Raw genomic sequence first — 22,280 nt, 5'->3', positions numbered from 1 at the left:
GACGCTTATATATATGGATAGAATTGAGTAGAGAGTATTAATTGGTTTTGTTTCGTTAGACTGTGGGTGGTTGACTCGAGATTGCGGTTGAAACTGTCTCACGCATGGGGTTTTTGTTGCTTGGGGTCGAACCTTCTCAAGTGGTACTTCAACGATATATTCGATGCTATGTTGCCAATCGCACAGTACCGAACAATGTGTATATGTATATAGATGGCTTCTCTTTCGGTTTAGGGGTTCATAGTTTCGTCTAGACTCTAGGTATTCCTTCATTCGGGGTTTTGGTCTTTTTTAACTCTCCTTTTAGTAGTCGTTCCATTTTTCCATAGTATGCTCTTATAGCTAGATCGATTATAAATTCTTCCAGTCTAGGGGTTTCTATTAACTCTTGTTCTGTATTTTTCCCAGTACCCCTAATTTGTTTTTGTATATCTGTAGGTTGCTTCCTCGGTTGCTTCCGTAGGTCATTCTGATTATTGATTTTTGAATTCTCACTTTAAGCTTCCAGTCTAATTTGCTTTTTTAGCTTATTAAGGGGTACAGATAAAATTTGATTCTTCTTGCCTTCATATATTTATATTTTCGTCCATGGTTATTCCTAGATATCTGACTTCGTTTTTTCATTCTTAATGGGAGGCGAGTAAGCATACTATAGTTCTGCAATTTATACTAACATTTACTGCTCAGGACCATATGAAATATAGTTTGATTATGATATTCTGAATCACTACTGCTGACTTTGGAGTCCCGAGAGCAAAACACTTCAGCGTAAATCAGCTTACTTTAGGAGATCTGAAAACATCACTAGTTCGTCCCAAGAAGGTCTCAAGAAGGTTTCAACAGCTGGTGCTCATTTTACTCATGTACTGGGAAAAATTACTAAGTTCAGTGTTTGGAAACCACTTATCACCAAGAATCTATATCAATACTTCGAATTAAGAGAGGAGTGAGATAGGGATGTGTGCTGTCCCCAGTCCTGTTCAATCTATATTCGGAAGCTATATTCCAGGAAGCTCTAGAGGACATGGAGGTGGGAATTAAAGTTAATGGAGTGTGAATAAATAATCTTCGATATGCTGACGATACGGTATTAATACCTGATAAAATGACCGACCTACAACAACTGGTCAACAAGGTAGGTGAACGAAGCAAATCAATGGGTTTAAATATAAATACGAAGAAAACAAACTATATGATTATCTCCAGAAACCCTCATATGTTTGAAAACTCCACATTGATTTTTGACACAAGGCCCATAGGGAGAGTAGAAAAATTTAAATACTTGGGCATCTGGCTTTGTGAAGACTGGACATCAGATAGGGAAGTAAAATGTCGCATAGAACAAGCCCGGCAGGCATTCCTGAGGCTTCGAAGAGTGCTTCAGCTTACCTGTTCCGATTTTGACCTGAACCTAAGACTCAGATTCCTAAAGTGCTACGTTTGGTCGGTGCTTCTTTATGGTATGGAGGGTTGGACATTGAAGGCGCGCACAGTGAACAAATTGGAGGCTTTCGAAATGTGGCTATACCGCAGAATACTTAAGGTGCCGTGGACGGCTAGGATGACAAATGAGGAAGTTCTCAGACGTGTTAAGAAACAACGTGAACTGTTTGAGGTGATCAAAAAGAGGAAAACAGCATATCTAGGGCATATAATTCGAAACACGAAATATCAATTCTTGCATTTGTTAATTGAAGGCAAGATCGAAGGTCGGAGAGGAATCGAACGGAAGAAAATGTCTTGGCTGCGAAACATCAGGCAATGGACAGGACTACGCGATGTACAGTCTTTGATACACACCGCCAGAAATAAAGAACAAATGGAAAATTTTATCGCAAACATCCATTAATGGATATGCATTGGAAGGAGAAGAGTTTCGGATCTCCCGCAAACTATTTCCTCAAAGACAAGGAAAGGAAAAACCTATAAAAATCTACAATATTCGACAGATCCCCCAAAAAACATCTCCTCTCTAGACCGATGCAGCAACGGTAATATCGTTATCTGATCTCGAGACTATGCTGCGATATATCTCAATCGCGGATCTTGTCCCGTGGCAAAAATAAACATGCTCTCGTCTCTCTCGATCCGACGACCGGCAGGCAGGAGAGGCATCGGGCAGCAGCGCTTGGCGGGCAACAAACGGATGCAGGTTATTAGCACCACATCGATGGTTATCGCGACATAATATTGACGCGGACAGTACACACACGATGTTCGGGCGACCGGGGCCGTAACGCGATATGACATATCTGCGATCTGAACACGACGGAGGAACACGGTCTCGCAACGTTATGCCATTCTGGCACGAGACGAGCTAACCGTTCTTAAGCTTCATTCACACCGGGTCAATGAGGCCGAACGGCGTATACGGAATTCATGACCCATCGCACTCTCTTCAGATTCTTCGAAGGGAATTTGTATAGGGATTCCCATAAGATATGAAAATTCCCTTAAACGCCCTAGTAGCGGTTAACGATGTAAGGTTATTTTTATCCCACGCGATACTGCTCGTGGCAGTGTTATTTATATCGTGCGTTGAAATAAAAATACTCTGCCAATGGGTGTGGCATCGAGTGTGGCGCCTCGTCTTTTGCTCTTAAAAAGTTTGTTATTATCGATCTTGTATTATCTGCGGAGAAGTATTGAGCTATTCGAATGATCACGAAAACCTATTCCATCAAATTTGGAATACCAGAACACGAATTACTGAGTTCCCAGAAAGCTCATTGTGATGGAAATTACCTTCAGAATATGAAACTTAAAACAACGTCTAACGTGATACAACACACATAATGACATATAATTGAGGTTACTGTTGAAACTTCTACATTTTGGTTATACTGAGTCGCATCATCTATATTGCCTCCTGGAGCTAAGTGTTTCGAAAAAACACGGTAGACAAAACTTTTCTAAATTTTTATTATTCTGTGATATTGTACTGCTAATATACTCCAGACAATCCTTCTGTTTTGATGATAGCGTCAAGAATACGTTGAAAGCAGACTACTTCTTTAGTCACGCCAAGAGGAATTCTGGTAGAGATTCACGGCTTGACTTGATATTCAAGCTACTTGACTTGACTTGAAATCAACTCAAGTTCAATCAAGTAATTGTTTTTCAAGTCAAGTTTTTGATAAATAAATACTAAACTTGAGATTGAAAAACTACTACTTAACTTGAACTTGAATTGATTTCAAGTCAAGCCCAAGTCGAGTATCTTGAATGTCAAGTCAAACTGTGAATACCTAAACTATGGTGAACTCATAAAATTGATGGGGCCATTCAAATACGTTATAGTGGAATATGAACTACGAACCATATCTGAGTCAAGGTTAACACCTGCTGGACCTGAGCCTTTCTGGGTGCTAGGAAAAGACCAATAGATATAAGGCAGTGGTCCAGCAAATGGAAGTAAATAACAGGATAACCCACTGGCCAAATACTCCTGAACCTACTCAGGCCAAGAAATTCATGTTGATTTCACCTACCTATGCCAGAAAGTTCTTGAAACTGTCAGGAGCTGAGCTTCGGGTGATGGTGGGACTGCTGACGGGGCACTGTCGGTACAAAAATCATTTGTGCCATATGGGAAAGTCAGCAGAAGAGATTTGCAGGCTCTGTGGATCAGAAGCAGAAACAGCAAGCGTTCAGAGCTGACTGGCCTAAGAACCATTCATATGGGGAAGCCGGTCTTGGATACCCGTGAGGTAACGGCCAAGGCCCCTAAGCAGGTTGTAAGTTTTATCAACGCCATTGACGACCTCCCTGGTGAGTAGGGTAGTGAACAAAAGATCTACATGGTCTCAGTTCCCTGAAGGCTTACCGAGTCACAACGACACCAGTTGAAATAATAAATAATAATATCAACAGATATCAAGGATTACTAAATTCTTCTCCTCATTCTTCATATCAATCAACATTTTCTAAACGACGTGAGAAGGGATAGTTCACATGTAACTTCTGCAAACACTCGACTACATAATATTTTCAGCTATGTAATGATTTGAATAAATATCTAAAATGAAGAATACTAATAAGAAGATATATTAGCGTTTACCTGAATATTTTCGAATACTGAAAACACAGTAAAGCTTTGAAAATAAATCAGAAGAAACCAATTTTTCGATGATAACACATCATACACCTTCATTCATTGATGAATTTGTCACAAATAGATAGTACCACGCCCTGGTATCTTTGGTTATCGTTTTTGAATAAGGGAGCTCAATAATATGTTTTGTGTAAACAGAAATGTTACAAGTATGAAATCAACAGATTGCCTTATTCGCAAGACCTGAGCTGAAAGCCAAGCTGCCTTCTAGAAAATCAGTATCTGGTCAAGTTTTTCTCATACCAAAAACAAATCTCAAAGTTATTTATAAGTTTATATCAACCGTTATTCACGCTTTTCTCTAATCTTCTTCTGCTACCTTTAGGAGCTTTCAACGAATAAAAAGTTTTCCCGCAGCCCCCGCTCCAGATCTGCCAAACTTCCTGTCGAAAGAGAGCGGCCTGTTGTAGACAAAAGACGGCGTGGGTTAAAGACGCCGCCCATGAAGCGCTGGCGTAGACAAAAGAGGCGACAATAAACGGTCATGAATTATTCAAGATACTCATTGCCCGCATCTTTTTTATCTATCATCAAAGCCGAACAATCAGATCGATTCGAGAAGCAGTCGATCAGTCTATTGTTTGTCGCCGTTGAAAAGGGAGGCTTGTAATGGCTGGGCCCATCGAGGTGAGAACCCAAGATAGGAGTTACTGATGACATAAATCGTGAATTGCGATTACTTAGTGGTGATGAAACTAGGTATGGATATTGATGGGTATATATTTTTTTCCCGATTGACAGCAAATATTGATTTTGCAAACACATATCAATCAGCAAAGTATTACTTTTCCTAAAGTGATTATCCTCAATGCGAATAAAGCATTCGATATTTTTTGACAATCAATATTTTTGCCACCTTCCTGATTTCTGGAGGAGTAAGTACTTCTAAGTCGCTATTACTGTCCATAATATGAATAAATCCGATATTTTCCCAAAAAAACTGTCAGATATTTCAAAAGTTGTCAAACTATAATTTTCATGAACATATACATTTCCTTAGCAAGCAACCATTCCAACAATTGCGATTTTATCAAATTTCGTTTCAATTTATCGTTATGGGAAAAATAAAAAGATTGTAGGAATTTTAATAATATGCAAATACAATATCATACATGTATCATCATAAACAATCGAAGAAAAAATTATATGTTAAACTCGGCAGCAAAGTAGATTGACTGCCTTGGCTGAATTCCTAGCCCCGCTACGCTCGGCTATGAACTATCAGCCGCAGCAGTGAATCTACTACTTTGCTGGCTAGTAAAACAAATAACTATTGCAAATCGAAAGTGACATATCAAGAAACTAATAATTCGCTAATTCTGCTGACGATACACTAGTTGAATCCAAGAGAATCTTAGATACTTTGGGCTCAACTAGTTTAAACTAGGCTGAACTGATTTTCTGAATGTATGGATGTTATTTAAATGCAATCAATTTAATGGATATCATCACCCAAGCATAGTTTCCTTGATTATGAGAATTTAATATAAGACCAAGTGAGTGAAGTGCACAAAACTATTAAATATAACACTCTATTTGGTTTTATATTATTTTATGTTGTTTTCACTACAGGCAATGAGTTCCTCAACACACCCCAATGATTGAAGTCATCAATAATACTTATCAATTCAGCACTTCAGTTGTGAGATAAATTCTTTCTATTCTACCTCTGTTAAAGTATCAAAAAGGAAAGATTTTATGTTTTATTTCTATCATTCTATTTCCTTTTCTTTCCTCTCTTTTTCTCACTCTCATATATTCAAACACATATTCGGTTTAGAAAACGCTGATGAATATTAGTGAAGTCAAAAATGAAGGTAGTTAGTGAAGCTAACATTATCCTATTGGGTGTACAACTTTGCTTCCGCCGCAAAAAAAAAACGGCGCGCCGTTTTGCAATAGATGTATGTAGCGGTAAGTGGTAGTCGAAATAAATAGATCATACAATAAGCTTAGATAATTGTAAACATAACGCCATCGAAATATTAGTCGATTTATGTCTGCATCATAAAGTTATTCTCGATTAAACATGTCAGCTTACGAGCCAAATTCTCGTCATTTGCGGAAGGTTTTAATTTTCTGCTTTGATGTAAAGAAATCTGCGGCTAAGGCTCATCGATTGCTCTCAAATACCTATAGTGAGGCCGCTATTAGTGAACTTGCCGAGAGTAGTTTCAACGCTTCAAGAACGGTTATTTAGACGTCGAAGACCAGCATGGCAGTGGAAAAGAGAAGGTTTTCGAAGATGCAGAATTGGAGGCATTACTTGATCAAGACTCGCGTCAAACGAAACAAAATTGGCAGGATTATTGGGAGTGGAGCAACAAGGGAATACGCCTGAAAGTCATGGGAATAATTCAGAAACAAGGAAATTGGGTGCCTTACGTGTTGAAGCTTAGAGATGTTTAACGCCGTTGGTTTGCTTGTGAACAGCTGTATGCAAGGCAAAGACGGAAGGGATTTCTGCATCGCATTGTGACTGGAGACGCAAAATGGGTTCATAACGATAACCCAAGCGCAAAAAATCATGGGAATATCACGGCCATGCTTCCACATTGACGGCCAGACCCGCCGTATTATCCAGACGTTGCTTCTTCGGACTATTATTGTTTCGATCAATAGCACACAGTCTGGCTGACCAGCACTTCCGGTCTTTAGAAGAAGTAAAAAATCGAATCGATTCGTGGATCGCTACAATAGATGACCATTTTTTCCAACGCGGGATTCGTACGCTACCTGCAAGATAGAAAAGTAGAGGCCAGAGACGGACAATACTTTGAATCATAAATGTATAACCAGTTTTCTACAATAGAGCCTCGAATTAAAAAAAAAAGCGGAAGCAAAGTTGTACGCCTATATATTTCGGATCATATACGATTGATAAGGATCATGAACAACAGGAATACATGTTTCTTTCAGTCCAATGTCATTGTAGTTCATCCCTTCAAAATGACAACAGTTCAATCCCAACATTATGGTCTTTCTAGTCTTTTGAAATTAGATCGGTGAAAAATTAATATATAAATCAAGACAAAATTGTTATCGGTTCATTTCGACTCATTAAGACCACAATTTCTCACTTATTACATAAAATGTAATAAAATTCATATCCTCCTTTCATAACAAAACTATAAATCTTCATCAACATCGATATTCACGATACGATTATCTCCAATTAACCCAGTCTCAGTCAAGTGAGTTTCCTTCGGTTAAGTCGAGTCATCGGTTCACACCTTTAGACCGGGTTTATATATAGAAATCCGCTTCCGGCGCTTTGATGGGTAATCGCTTATTTATGGGCGGATTCCCGCGTCGTCGTTTCGATTATTTCTGCGATTTTCTTAGAGTCAATGAGGGTTGGGTCGGATTCCAGGTCAGAAGGATAGTGCTGAAAAAAAAAATAGGAAAACCAGTTTCGATCCCCGCGCTATCAGAGCTATTGATTATTTTTATACATTAACCAACATATGATGTAGGTATTTTGTATCTAAGTGCACTAATATCTGTTTATTGCAACCTGAATGTTTCGAAGTCATATATTATGTGAAATAGAAAGTGAGGAGTAGACTTACCGTTATCTAATAATACTAGAGATGATATTATTCTTGTTTCAGGCAGAAGGACCGCCAGTTCAAATGGAACCCGTTGATCTCAGTGTAAAAACGCCAATAGTACTCCAAGTACCTAAATTTTCTCCACAAAGGCTGAGGAATCCTCCACCCTCCACCAAAATACATCAACCACCAGGTGAGTGATAAATTCCATTTAGTTGTAGTATTATTTCTCGAAAAAGTTTTGACAGTTGTAGCATGCTACATTGCAAATTTAATTTATTCAAAGAAACCAGGAAAAGGAATTTATGAATTTGAATAATTACGTTCTTTATTCTTGTAAATTTATAAATTTCGGATTCACTTATATATATTTTCATTTTGTATAATATTGTATGTCAGTTTTTCTGGTACCAGATATTTCAAAGATTCAGATTATGAAATACTTGTGTGAATATAAGAGGTGTTTGATCCACCAGGGTTTTTGTCCCTTCCATTTGGTGAATTCAGAGATCAGAACCACGACTCAAAACAAACGACTGTTCTCGAGCATTTTGAGTTGTAACAAAGAGGTTACACATAATTTTGGCGCCCAACGTGGGGCATTTGAGGTATTTTTGGTCATTCGATCACTAGATCTCTCAGTTTGCTTGGTGGAGGTGACTGTTAATTCGGGGTTGATCATTATTCTCGTTCCAGTTAGTTCAGATTATCATTTTTGGGATCATCTCCCGGCAATTATATCTGATTTTTCAATCTGGATCTAACAACCAATCAAATTTTGTGATTTTGTGTCATATGAAGCAATTTCACCCAATCATGTCAAAATTACAGTGAATAATTCCCTCCTGTCAAAAATTCTATTAATATGAAGAACAATCATCGAGAATTACAGCGATAATTGCATTGACAACTTCATTCTAAATAAATTTTGAACGTCACGTTGTGGCAATGCGTATGTTCAAAGAATAACAAAGAATAAATGCATTAATCAAAGAACAATTCCCAGAAAAACAACATACAGTCACAAATATATTTGGGAAATTTTTATGGATTCTTGCTGCGAACGAGAATATGAATCGGATGTACATAGGCGCTTAGAAGAATTGATGTTGATACTAGATTGGGCGGTCGATATGAGAAAGAGAGACTGGACCGAATATAGAAAAGCAACGGTGAAGACAATGTGGAACGTTTTGTGCAACTCTCGCAAAAAAATACTATAATGTCTATAACTCAAATAATGGTTTATCGTCTGTGTGTGATATACAAAATTGATTTCACGGCTATCAGACAAATTTTTCCCCGTTGGTTCCCCGTTGCGGAGAATCTTCAGCTTCCTCGGTGGGTTAGTGGTTAAAGCATCGGACTAAATATTCGGAGGTTGCGGGTTCGAGTCCCGCTCGGGAAGGTACTTTTTCCAGAATTGAAAAATTTGACTGATTTATAACATTATGATTGGCTCGTTTAACAATATAGTATTCAAATCAGCCCGAGATGCCAACGATGCAATGGTAATAGATCATCTATAGTAGAGAACAGCAACGAATCTAATGTTTACTTAAATTTTAATAAAGTCATAAATATCTTGTCAACAAATTTTCCGCCGAAAATCCCTCAAGCATTGACGAATACCTCATAATTTTATGACAAAATTCTTAAACTCCTATCTTGGAAACAAGTAACTTAGTAACTTGTTAGCAAGTATGGAGCTCTCGATATCATCAAATTATCTCGTCTTTCATCAATGACCTAGGACATTACTCCTGATAATTCCACTATTTAACCATAAAACCCGTATTTTCAAAAAAGTTCGCCCAATCCTAGGCAAACATATATCTTTACAATCGACCACACTTTATAAGTGACTTTAATTCTTATTCTCACAATACAGCCTTTGAATACCCTGGAAAAAAACTCTTTCAATATTCACAGAAATTCAAATGGGCTTCTATCAGGATACAAATAATAAGCCTTTCTCCATCAAATCTCGGAAATTCTATAGATAGATAAAGATTTTCCAATATAAAGTTGTCTCAATATCAAAATTCTTATGAATTCCTGAGGAGTTCTTATTCCCGGTAAAGAGCTGAACCACCACTTCAAATTCCAACGGAAAATTGGTTCAGCATTCTTATTTTCAATTGAAGAACTAATTTAAAACCTCATATTACATCAGAGATGGCAATATCCGAACCATAGAGTGATAAACTTAGTAGTCTGAAAGGTATGCAAGTCTATGTAACCGGTCACTGGCGTAACTCAGTTACACCAAAATCCAAATGTGTACAATATCGTTGCAAATAACATTGACCTCGTATGCATTTGCAGTTGATTAGTTGTGTGGGATGAAGATCTGAAGTGTTGTGTTCAAAGACGTCAACGTTGTTCATTTGACCAAGTGTCTGTCTAATATCAAATGTTGTGATCTATAGTATTAGTTGACAGTTGTGAATCCTGCAGTTGGAAAAGTAGCAAATGATTTTTCTTTCAATAAATCCATATTCTAAAGTACGAAAAATAAAACTGCTTGTTAATGCAAGCTTTAACCTAATTTTAACAGGCGGATGCTTACCATTTGGGAATCAATGACACTTGCCAAAAAGCGTTCTCATCACCATGTAGGATGTCGGTATTGGTGATATAACTGAGTCTAAAAGACCGGTTGAAGTGAACCAGATGCAGAAATAGAAGGAACTTCCAGCTGGTCAGCGTGTAAGTCGGGCATCATAGCGACCGAACGCATAAATTAAGGGAATAAATGCCACTTTGCGGACGATAATGTAGAACGGCTCTGCCCACCTGGATCAATTTAGAGCGCGTGCTGTAGATTCCTCTTTCGAGTAGTTTTGTTGAAACTTATCCGAGTCGTTATTCCACTTCTTGGATTTCAACTTCGAGGAACGTCCAATCGGGGATACAAGTTGTGCAAATTCTTCCACGCGTCTTGGAGTTCCTCTCGAAGCGGTTACATTGGCAATAGATTCTGCTGAGAAAGTACCAGGACTTGATCATTTGAAATGCCCACTTGAAAGCTTTATTGAAATTCTTTTCTATGCTTTGTTGGAACAAGTAATCTGATATTTCGTTTTCTTGTCGATTCTTCTCAACAGTGTTTTGCGGTTTTTATATTAGATAAAATGCCAGATGAAGAATTTATCTCAAATACAAATTCATTAAAAATGGAATTTCGTTGCCAAAATTCTGAAGATGTTCTAATGAGTGGTACAGTATATTCAGAAGTAGTTGAGAAATGGTTAAAAAGTTGCTCTGCTCTGAGATATCAGTTTTCAACTGAATTTCTGTTGCACAAATCAAACCATTTCAAAATTTTATTTTTCTTTTTTTTTTGTCATTACCTGAAATACTCATTTATTTTTCTAAAGTCACTACTATCTGAATAAAACATTGTTTGCTTTTTGAATAAACATTGATAGTGTGAGTTTTACTCTGCGTCTCGACCTGTGCAATAAAAATTTAATACTTCTTCCATAAATAACTATTAACCCTATTTCTGTCTGACTCTCAGTATTCGAATTTGAAATAAAATGCCCATTAATTAATTTACAGTTTACGATATCATTATTATTGTAAAATTTGCAATGGCCTGGTTTGTTCAATATTTGTTCAAGAGTTATTCATCGAAAACATAGATACAGCTCCAGATATTGTAGAGTCAATTTTTCGTGGCAGTTATTTTGTTCTATTTATAATTTTTCAGAGAGTTTTCTTTTGCAGTTGTAAAAGGCTTTTTGTATTAGGTATACAACCTTGCTTCCGCCGTTTTGCAATAGATGGGTATAGCGGTAAGTGGCAGTCGAAATAAATAGATCTTAAATGTCACACAATAAGCTTAGGTATTAGTAAACATAACGCCATCGAAATATTAGTCGATTTGTGTCTGCATCATAAACTTATTCTCCAATAAACATATCAGCTTACGAGCCAAAATCTCGTCATTCGTGAGAGGTTTTAATTGTCTGCTTCAATATGAAGAAATCTGCGTCTGAGGCTCATAAAATGCTCTCAAATACCTATGGTGAGGCCGCTATTAGTGAAAGAATGTGCCGAGAGTGGTTTCAACGTTTCGAGAACGGTGGTTTTGACGTCGAAGATCAGCATGGAGTTGGAAGAGAGAAGGTTTTAGTAGATGCAGAATTGGAGGCATACTTGATCAAGAGTCGTGTCAAACGCAATAAGAACTGGCAGGATCATTGGAAGTGGCGCAATGCTTCCACGTCACGATTCCAAGGTCAGGCTCGGTATTTGGTATATTATGAGTTGTTAAAACTGACTGACACAATCACAAGCTATCGTTATCGAACGCAATTAATGCGTTTGAGCTGAGCATTGAAAGACAAACGGCCGCGATACAACGAGAGACATAATAAAATGATTTTACAGCATGACAATGCTAGACCCCATGTTGCGAAAGTGGTCAAAATATACTTGGAAACGTTGAAATGGGAGGCCCCACCCTACCTGGTATTCTCCAGACGTTGCTCCCTCGAACTATAACTTGTTTCGATCAATGGCACACGGCCTGGCTTACCAGCACTTTCGGTCTTATAAAGAAGTAAGAAATTGGATCGATTCGTGGATCGCTTTGAAAGATTACTAATTTTTATATCGCGGTATTCGTACGCTGCCCGAAAGATGGGAGAAAGTAGTGGCCAGCGATGGTCAATACTTTGAATCATACCAGTTTTTCACAATAAATCCTCGAATTTCGGAAACAAACGGCGAAAGCAAAATTGTACGCCTAAGTAAAAACGGCAATAAGTGTAAAATGGGTTGGAAAAAAGGATAGTGTGAATATGTGTTTTGTGAATAGATTATTCGTTGGGGTAATTGTAAGAGCCTTCGCAGATGGTAATAGGATGAATATGGATAAATAATCAGAAAGGGCATGATGTAATCTGTGAGAAAATTACATTGAAATAATCTTTCAAATAGCACAAGAAAAGCATAGTGTGATGAGTGGCTTATTATTGTATTATTTATTGCTGTAAGTGTAAGGCCTTACTTTGAAGGTGATGATGGATGGTATATATGGATAAATAACACTCATTTTCTGTTTTAATGAACAATCAATTGTCAATAATACTTCCTTAATAAATTATTAAAAAACATTCAGTCATGTATAAGATAACAAAGATGGTAAAAGATTTCTCAATCCGCGTCTTATCGGCCGGTATCGCCGATGTCCAAATGCGCAGAAGGCTAAAAGGGGGCACATTAAATCTTCTCGTAATTAGGAGCACATAAACGTAAACCTCTGACTGATGTATTGAATCAGATTATAAATGCCGATAATGGCCCCGTACCGGTTATAAATATATTTCAGCTCTGACACGGGGACAATTAAAAGGCAGTTTTACGAGTTACCGGGGGATTCACACGGTTTCGTTAAACCTGTTGCGGATCATCGCCGGACGATTTTCGTTGATCATTTCACATAATTATTCTTCCAATTATTCTGGAATTGACCTCTAAATTTTGCCCGGTCGACGTTTCGGAATGTGTGGAATCTAAACAGTGAACAAAAAATGAGCATATAGTTCCAACTAATACATGATTATACAGGGTGGCCACTTTTTCAATGGGATTGTATTGGTAACTTTTAAACCATAAGTGTTGGAAGGTCGGTCAAATGGAGAAAAAGTTGCATGCATAGAAGCATTATCAAGCAGTTCGAACAAATCGAGATTATCAGGGCCTGTTATTGAGATATCATAAGAAAAGTAAATTCTGTCATTTTGATTTTTTTTTCCCACTTTATTTCAAATATTATCCAAAAATGTTACTGGAATTTTTTATTCGACAGTAAATTTTTCTCAATTTGACGTAATCAGATTTCATATCCAACGTTTCGTGCTCTCTGGGCCACCCTCAACCTCATTTTTTTCAATACGGACATGTATATTTTATGACACTTTTCAAAATAACTTTTAACGCTGAATTCAACGATATATCATACAATGTCATTCAAAGTTGATTACTGAGCAAGCCAGGTGGTTTTTAAAATGCCTTTTTTTGAGTTATCTCATTGGCAATTTGACTATATGTCATATCGTTTCCAACGAGATAACTCAAAAAAGGACATTTTGAGTTATCGCAGCCTACCACTTGAAAACTGATAACTGAGCATGCCAGGTGGTTCTTAAAATTTGAGACTCTGTGGTACTCAGAATAAGAGAGATAGGCCAAACATATGTTATATTTTTGAAATCAGAAGAAAAAGTGCTAAATAAATATAGAGAAATATACAGGGTGTTCCATTTGAAAAAATGAAGTTGCTATCAATATGTTGCTCACTCTATATATATATTTCGTTTTGTGAAATCATTTTAAAAAACACTAGTCGATTTCGTGAAACTTTTGTGAGAAACATTTTTTTGTACCTCTTTTAGTAACAAAGATAAAGGGGGGGTCAAATTATGGTGAAAAAACCGGTATCTTGAACAAGATCATTTGAGGAAGTCTCTTCGAATAGCATTGTTATATTTCGCTTTCAGTCCTATGGGTAATAAAGAACACATTATAATCGAACAAACGGTAGTTATCCTTTATCGTCCAGTTACGAACTTCTGGGGCGAGAGAAGTCAACGTCTCTGATGATATAATTCGTGGGAGAACCACCAGGTGACACGTTTTCGGAATTCCTAAACTCGTACGGGTTTGTAAAACGTGCGTGCCGAACTGGTTTTCACCCATAACTCGAGGAAATCGATAGATGCGGGCCAGTTAATTAATTCGACCGGTTGACATGTGTCGACAAAGAGGACCCCGACGACGGGAGGAGCAAAAGGTCAGCGGGCAGATTCGCGCAGCAGCCATCTGCGAACGCGCGGTCGGGATTCCGACACGTTTCCTCATCTGTAAAAGGCAGAATTGGTCAACTTGGCTATTGCTATTTAAAGTGAGTTTAATTAGTTTATCGGTAGGGATCTCTCTGTACGAGATAGCCGGTCGATATCGGTTAAGGTTTCGACATTATTATGCGAAGATCTGACGGAGATAAGCTTGGAAGTGACCGCGTTTACGTTCGGATCGAGGAGACTGTATATATCTTGGTCGGTTCGAATGTTTTGCTGCTGTCTCGGGAGGTCATACATACATGTCACTCAATTAGACTTGGTCTGTCGCAAGGATGGCATTGCTAGTTCTATACCATTTTGTTCTCATTACTAAAAATCTTCAAAAGATGTTCGTCAACATTTTAGAACATATATTTCTGTGTTTGATTGTCTCAGTCTTTACTTGTCGGAAATTCATCTTGATGATTAAAAAGTAAAATAAGGGCCTAAATGACGAGCCCCCAAAAGCTCAATTTTTTTGGTATTCTGCTTGTATTTTCTGTGGTTCTGAAGAAACTATCAACACAAAATTCCAAACTTTCTGCGAAGCTTTAAATGTTTCCTCCGTATAAACCTAGACAGAAAATCTCAAATCGGTTCGATGGATTGTCAACCCAGTACATTTCTTTCGATATTCTGCTTAAATATTATATGGTTCGGCTTATGTGAACAGCTAGATATTTTGCACGAAGCTTGAAAGTGTTTTATAACTAACGCAAAGATTTGGTACCTAATTGTTTTCGATCCTCTTTTCGAATATTTTCTTTTTCTGTAGACATAAGACATTAAATTTCGCATAAAGTTTGACGTACCTAGTCGAAATTTAGCCCAATATCGAACTGAACTCGAATTCGAAGATCCGAACTGAATCTAAGAAGGGCTTTGAAGGGAGGTCAAGGACCTGACAACAATTAGGAAAATTGTTCGAAACTTCTCCGCTGCTGTAAGTAAACATACTGTCAAATATAAGCGATAGATAGACATTTTATTTTTATTTGAAGAAATAAAAATAAAATGTCTGACTCCATATCCACTCACATCCAGGTGTGTATTTATGTGGCGAATAATAAGAATTATTATCATGTTATTTCCATCAAGATATCTAATGACTCTTTGGAAAAACACTTTTCTTCGTCGATGAATTTGAAATATCCCATAAATAGTCCCTCATTACAATTTCAAATCTCGGTTTCGATCACAACATCTCCGATTCCTGCGACCCCGGGGTCGTTCCGCTTGCCCTTTGCCGTTCTTCTAAAATATGCAACTGCGGCCGCTAAGGGTACGGCCACACGCGACGATCTACCACATCGCGATCCCGAGCTGCATTCAGGGTTTCTACAAGCCAAGTAGCTTGACATTTTAACCAACTACTTAATTTGAAAATCAAGCTCGTGAAAAATTACATACTTGAGCTTAACTCGACTTGATTTTAGATATTTATTGCTTGACTTGATATCAAGCTACTGGATATTACTTGAGCTCGATATGCATGCGTCGCGCTTAGACTAAATAAGGGTATTCCTGGAGCTCCGAGAGATTGAAGCATTCGCCAGTGTGACTTTATTAAGAGTTTTCTCACATTTCTATGGAGTCTTTTGGTAGAGTCTGGTGGTTTCAGAAATATCTTTCCAAACTTGGCCAAATTGGACAAGGATTTTCCTTCAACGCCAGCATCTTCAGCTCCTGTTGAAAGGCAGAGCTGCTCTTACAGTTACAAAAACCCGCGACAAATCTAAAAGAAGTATCTTATCATAGATCCTGGATGGAAAATTATGAAATCAAACACAGCCTGGAGATTTCTCAATGTTAAGAAACTTAATTTTTTCATTTTTTTATGATTTGAAGTGATTGAATTCATGTTTCTATTTCAAAAGAGTTGATATTTTAGGTTCTTTCATATCATACAATAAGTCTAATAAATAAAAGTGTTTTTTGCAAGGTTCCTTCTCACTTGATCATTTTTTTTTTATTGATGTGACACTGCACAATAAGACTGCTAAAAATTAAGTAGCTTGATATGATTCAAGTACTTGATGAATAAATACTTGACTTGAGATTGAAATCAAGTCAAGCACAAGCCAAGTAGCTTGACAATCAAGCCAAACCGTGAATCTCTAGCTGCATTAAAAATAAGTAAATATATGTTTTTTCACAAGAAATTACAATCGGTAGTGTTTTCACGTAACCCGCTGAAAATGAAAGATCGACCTATCGCCTATGTCAGACGAAATCTTCCGCGAATGTCGCTTTCTCCGGCTTGGGTCTTGTCCTGGGGCCCGGAGGCACACATGCACGTCGTCGACGACGTAGCACATCGTACCCGTCTCATTTGCAATTGAAATGGTGGCTCATTTAGTTTATTATATCCAGGCATAATGCACATATCCGTCTTGTCGTCCCTTCGACCATGTCAGCGGAACGTTTACAGTTAGCATCTAGTTATCTGCGGTGGAATCTCTGCGATAGAATGGAGGAGGGGCGCTGTATCTGCGGTGAACTATGTGAAAGACCTCGGAGTGTGTCCAACACTCGCTTATCGGCGGGAAGATGTTCGCAATTAAATCCCCGGAAAGTTGTCAATGCCAGTCACAGGCCTGATATCGCAAAATATATGTGCAATTTGTTTCAAGATGTAACAAGAATTGTCCCTTCAAAAAACCCACTGAAAGAAATTGTCGCAATTCTTTTTTTTTTGCTAAGTTGGCACAGAAGAAGGTACTCTTTCAACGGAAAATAATGTAACAAAGAATAACTCTTAAATTCGCATTTTAATGGTTTTCAATGTGCCGAAGCGCTGATAATGTTTGATAAGGCTAGTACTAGTGGTGCATTGCACTCAAAAGATTTGCTCCTTTTTGGACGGCTATCAACTCTTTCAACTGAATTCAACATCACTAAACAAAAGTATTATTTCACTGAAAATCTTTGTTCAAGTCTGATAGAGGTAGCCACTGAAAGTCCTCAGGAAGCAACTCGTACTCAAGCGAGGCGTTCTCAAGCTTGTTATGCAACTCAGTGATCTCTACCTAATAACTAATCAATAAACTCTTGATCGTTGAGGTCACTACTGGCTTTAAATACCCACCGGGATTGCATTAGAGTGTGAGGCAAAACCCAATACGCCATCTCTCAGTCATACACAGACAGAGTCACTCCAGTACCTTTCTGAACTATTGTTCAAGCATAAAACGCGTTACTGCTCGATTATAGTTATTTTCCTAACAAGTGCGGAAAGTAATAATATATTAAGTCCTGGGAAGTGAGCCCTCTATTTTACAGACCGAGATATTGGCTGTTTACGTATGCGCTCAAGAGTGTCTTAAAATGAACCTAAAGGGGGCGCATGTCTACATCACCATGGACAGCCAGACCACGCTGAGAACCCTGGAATCGTACTGCCAGGGGTCTCTGTTGACCTGGGAGTACCGTTACACCATAAGACAACTGGCCAGGTAACTTGCAGAAAGTGCATCAAGGTTAACACCTGCTGGACCTGAGCCTTTCTGTGGGCTAGGAAAGGACCAATATAAGGCTGCGGTCCAGCAATGGGAGTTGAATAACAGGATAACCCACTAGACTAACACTCCTGGACTTACTCAGGCCGAGAAATTCGTGATAATTTCACCTACCTACGCCAGAAAGCTCTTGTAGCTGTCACGAGCCGAGCTTCAGGTGATGGTGGGACTGCTGACAGGGAACTATCGGTACAAACATCATTTGTACCGTATGGGAAAGTCAGCAGATAAGGTTTGCAGGCTCTATGGATCATAAGCAGAAAGATCCGAAAACATGATATGCAAGTGTCCAGAGCCGGCTGGCCTAAGAACCATTTATAAGGAGAAGCCGGTTCTGGATACCCAAGAGGTAACGGCCAAGGCCCCTAAGGAGGTTGTCAGTTTTATTAACGTCATTGACGACCTCCTTGGGTTTCCATGAATGAATAGGGAAGAGAACAAAAATTCTACATGGTTGCAGTTCCCGGAAGGCTTACCGAGCCACAACGACCCCAGTTCAAATACTAAAAATACGAGTAAGTTCCATGATATCTAGCAGACTCCTGCCTCCTTTATTCCGCGATAGTGCCGTCCCCTCAATGCTGCTTTTTGGATGGTGCTTTAATGATTGAATATATCATTTTACGTTGCAGGTTTTCTATGACTCTTTTGCTCCATAGAATAAATCAATGTGTATTTTCCTTTATAACATATGGAGCCCAAATACTGAGACTTACAAAACAAACAGTTATTACTTTGGGAGTAAACAAAAGACGTTGGAAAAGGATACAGAGTTGAAAAAAACAGATTGAATGCATTAAACGAAAAAGAAAAGCACAGTTAAAATGCAAGGCAACTAAAATAGGATAACGCTGGATAATGAAAGGAATGCAAGAATAATACGATTTGGATCAATAAGTGTTCCGTACCACGATTAGTTTATCGCGGTTTATCAACTTAATCTTTGGGATTAAGCCTGTTGTAACCAATTGGTATGGCCACAACCCAAATAAAATCGATGTTCTGTAAAAACACCGATTCTGTATTTATCTACGCTGAGATAATCGTAGTGGAAATAGATAGGTCTAGGCTAACACTAAAACTATTTCTTGCACTGAGTTTATTTTCTTGTTATCCAACTTGATAACAAGAACTTGTTACAAGTTTGTACACTGTTAAGTATACAAAAAGTAAATATGACCTTCTACGTTTGAAGGGATTACCCTCTTTAACTAGAAGTACTCACACCAACTAGTGAACAGATAATAGATGTAAAATTTATTTTATTTAGGATTTAGGGATGAGCCTATGTGGGTGGAAGGAGAAAACGGAGACAAAACTATTACATAGAGCACCCTACGAAGTATATATTACATAGAGCACCCTACGAAGTATATACATGGTAAATAGCCAATTGCAACATGTGCAACTTAAACCAATATTTTTAGGTATCTGTGACGAAAGGGGATCCGATAGATCGGCAAAGGTGACCTTGACCATTCATAGATCAAGGGTTTTTCGTTTGAATGACTCAAATAAAAGCTCTTACATTCCTTCACGTACAGAAACTAAAACATATTGGTCTTTTTGGGTTCAGATTTATGACTAGGAGAGAGGTATGAGGGTTTCATGTGAATTCTTCTTCTTAATTTCCAACAGATGGGAACCAGAAAATGTGAATATAGATCAATTGTCTATCCATTACTTTCACATGAGACCCAACAATAAGATCACAGAGAAGACCAGATATAGAGAAGGCTAGACACTATGATGATAGCTAAATGCGGATGGAAGCTGCACAAAAAAAGAAAAACTGCGAAGCCCTAATGGATGGTTCCTGCCCAACAAAAAGCAAGGAAAGAAAGTTGCAAGTGTAAGCAAACTCGGCCATCTCGGAATCATTTCATTCGAGACCACGCCGAGAGTTCTTCACCATCATACAGCCTTGCAGAGTCCGCGTCAGCGTCCGTCGAGGAAATTGATACACGCGGGCGGAACGGCGAAATGAATCACCGCACTATAGGCGGAGAGATGCTCGTTGGAAATTATTTACGACGCCGTATTCCGCCGATATATTAATTTGGCGCTCTGCGGCGAGAGTGACAACTTTACGCCGAGGCACGTCCGGATTGATAAATCGAGATGAGAGATGCTCGCGGGACGCTGGATGTCCGAGGAGACGTGATGGATGGGCGTTGTCGCGAAACGCAGAACACGCCGAATGAATCATTCGCGGTTGGCGTTCGGGCGAGGCCCGGGAAGTACCCCTGTGGGGCCCCGTTGTTTGTGATGTTAACTCCACTTCTTACAACAATAATAGATATCAGGACGCATGGCAGTGTGTTAGGCCAAGATTCAGGAAACACTATCTATCTTTATAAGTAATAACCTATTCAGCCGTTTTTTTTCTTCACATGGGTTGATCTGCTTTCATACAGGATGATCTCTTCAAAATTAAGAATGTCTATTCCTATAAGTCACATAAACATATGTGAAAATAATTACCTCCATCGGGCAAGTAGTTTCTGAACAAAAGTTAGATATAAGCTACAGACTGGAAACCGTTTAGAACTATTATATGATTGTGACAAAAGAATATAATATATAGGTAATAATGAGAGAAGTTTAAAAACACATCCCTCAAGAAAAGGGCACACTTGTGTTTCGGCCCTCATCATTACTATGAAGAAGTTTTGTGATGAGCACACTCAGTGGGAAACAACTCCATCTGTTTGAAGTTAACAATTTTTTTATTGCTCTTTCTCAAAAGATTATATGATACTCATGATTTAAATGATAAGACGAAAAATTTTGCTGCTTAGCTGTTTTGCACATACTATTCTTCATTTTATTTTTCATTTATTATTTCGCTATTTGTATTGAAATATTAAATGCAAAAATATATAATAACAGTATTCTTGAATGTCAAACTATCCAGCAAGTCTCTCTCCTCAAGGAATATTGAGGTCATATAATTATTCCTTATATGACCCATATATTGCTTGGATCATCTAAGGAACAGAAATAACATTAAATCTGATATTGCTGCCAGAAACATAGTTTCCCTTGTAGTTTTATTCTCGAAAACAAAACGTTGTAGGTCTTTTTCCTTATTTTTGTTTATACCTCCAATTTAGGAATTGCCTATATTATTATTTTTCAGACTAAGAGTTTCTTTGAGAATCAATTTGGAATTATTTTGATTAATTGGAAAAGAACATCTAGACTTGTTCAGAGGAAAGCTCCAAAAAGTCAAGAATCGTCTCCGAATTGTATTATAACTGAAAATCTGTTGAGAGAGTTAATCTTGATGTAACCGATATACCGCTAAAAGGCTTGACTCAAGAGTGAATAGCACCACGTGGTTGCTTAGTTAAAAAACGAAATTATAGATATGTCTCCGTATAAAACACCTCTCTTTATGGGGTTTTTAGATTATTTCCTTAAACAATAATCTACATTGTGGAAAATAAATATTTTCAATTTGCGAATGAAAAAAAAATTGGTATCTTTTCGTTTGTCGCACAAAAATTGATGATATGTACTTCGTACAAAACACTGTTAGATTTTTGAAATATTCGTTGAAAAAACCTACCAAAAATCATTACAAAAGAGGTTGAACTATAATTTCGTAAATGAATGAAGCTAACTAACTAACCGTACAATTTCGTACCGCACAGGAGCGCCAGAGGGGAAATGAATGGGTACCAAAGTTTTATTGAAACCCGAAAAGCCACGTGGCGGTAATGTAATCCCTCTTAAGATAATAAATAGATATTTTTGAGTCCCTTTATTTCAATCAGACTTTTTCATTCGTATCGTTCTCTAGCGATGAAACGAATGCAAAATCATTCCGTACCCGAACCCTCAACTAAATATTTACAAGATACATATACTCGACTAATCAATCAACGCCGAATCGACGCGGCCGCCTATATTTCCATACTCGATCACTTTTCGCGAACCTCGTCGTCGCCCGAAATGGCCAGCACGGATTCCAGTGACGGCCGATAGTCGTTCGCATAAAATCGCCATTCGAACGATCCCAAGGGTACGTCCCGTCATTTTTAATTAGGCCGTCGCGGCCATATCCGCACGCATAGATATTCGATTATCGCGCGGTCCAAATGAAAAAGGCAAAGAATCGAGCTCGCCTCGGCTCGAGACAAAAGAACGACGACGATGATGACGCGGCGATCGTCCGTTACGTCGTTGGCTGTGTGTGTGTCGCTAATAAACGGACATTAGAACCATTACG

At 38.2% G+C, this 22,280-nt stretch overlaps 1 protein-coding gene across 3 annotated transcripts in view; it reads left to right on the top strand.

The window, feature by feature from the left end:
- Nucleotides 1-22,280, top strand: part of LOC123675778 (Krueppel-like factor 5) — a 217,032-nt gene that overhangs the window by 115,694 nt on the left and 79,058 nt on the right. For 2 of the 3 annotated variants that reach the window (XM_045611289.1, XM_045611290.1), the window contains exon 4: nt 7,729-7,861. In XM_045611289.1, the coding sequence (XP_045467245.1) occupies nt 7,729-7,861 (133 nt within the window). The remainder of the gene's footprint in view (nt 1-7,728; nt 7,862-22,280) is intronic. The other variant, XM_045611291.1, reaches the window with a different exon arrangement.

The sequence above is a fragment of the Harmonia axyridis genome, chromosome 3 (assembly GCF_914767665.1).
Source record: "Harmonia axyridis chromosome 3, icHarAxyr1.1, whole genome shotgun sequence".
Classification (NCBI taxonomy): domain Eukaryota; kingdom Metazoa; phylum Arthropoda; class Insecta; order Coleoptera; family Coccinellidae; genus Harmonia; species Harmonia axyridis.
Note: the sequence above shows the minus strand (reverse complement) of the source record. Positions and strands in the feature narration are given on the sequence as shown.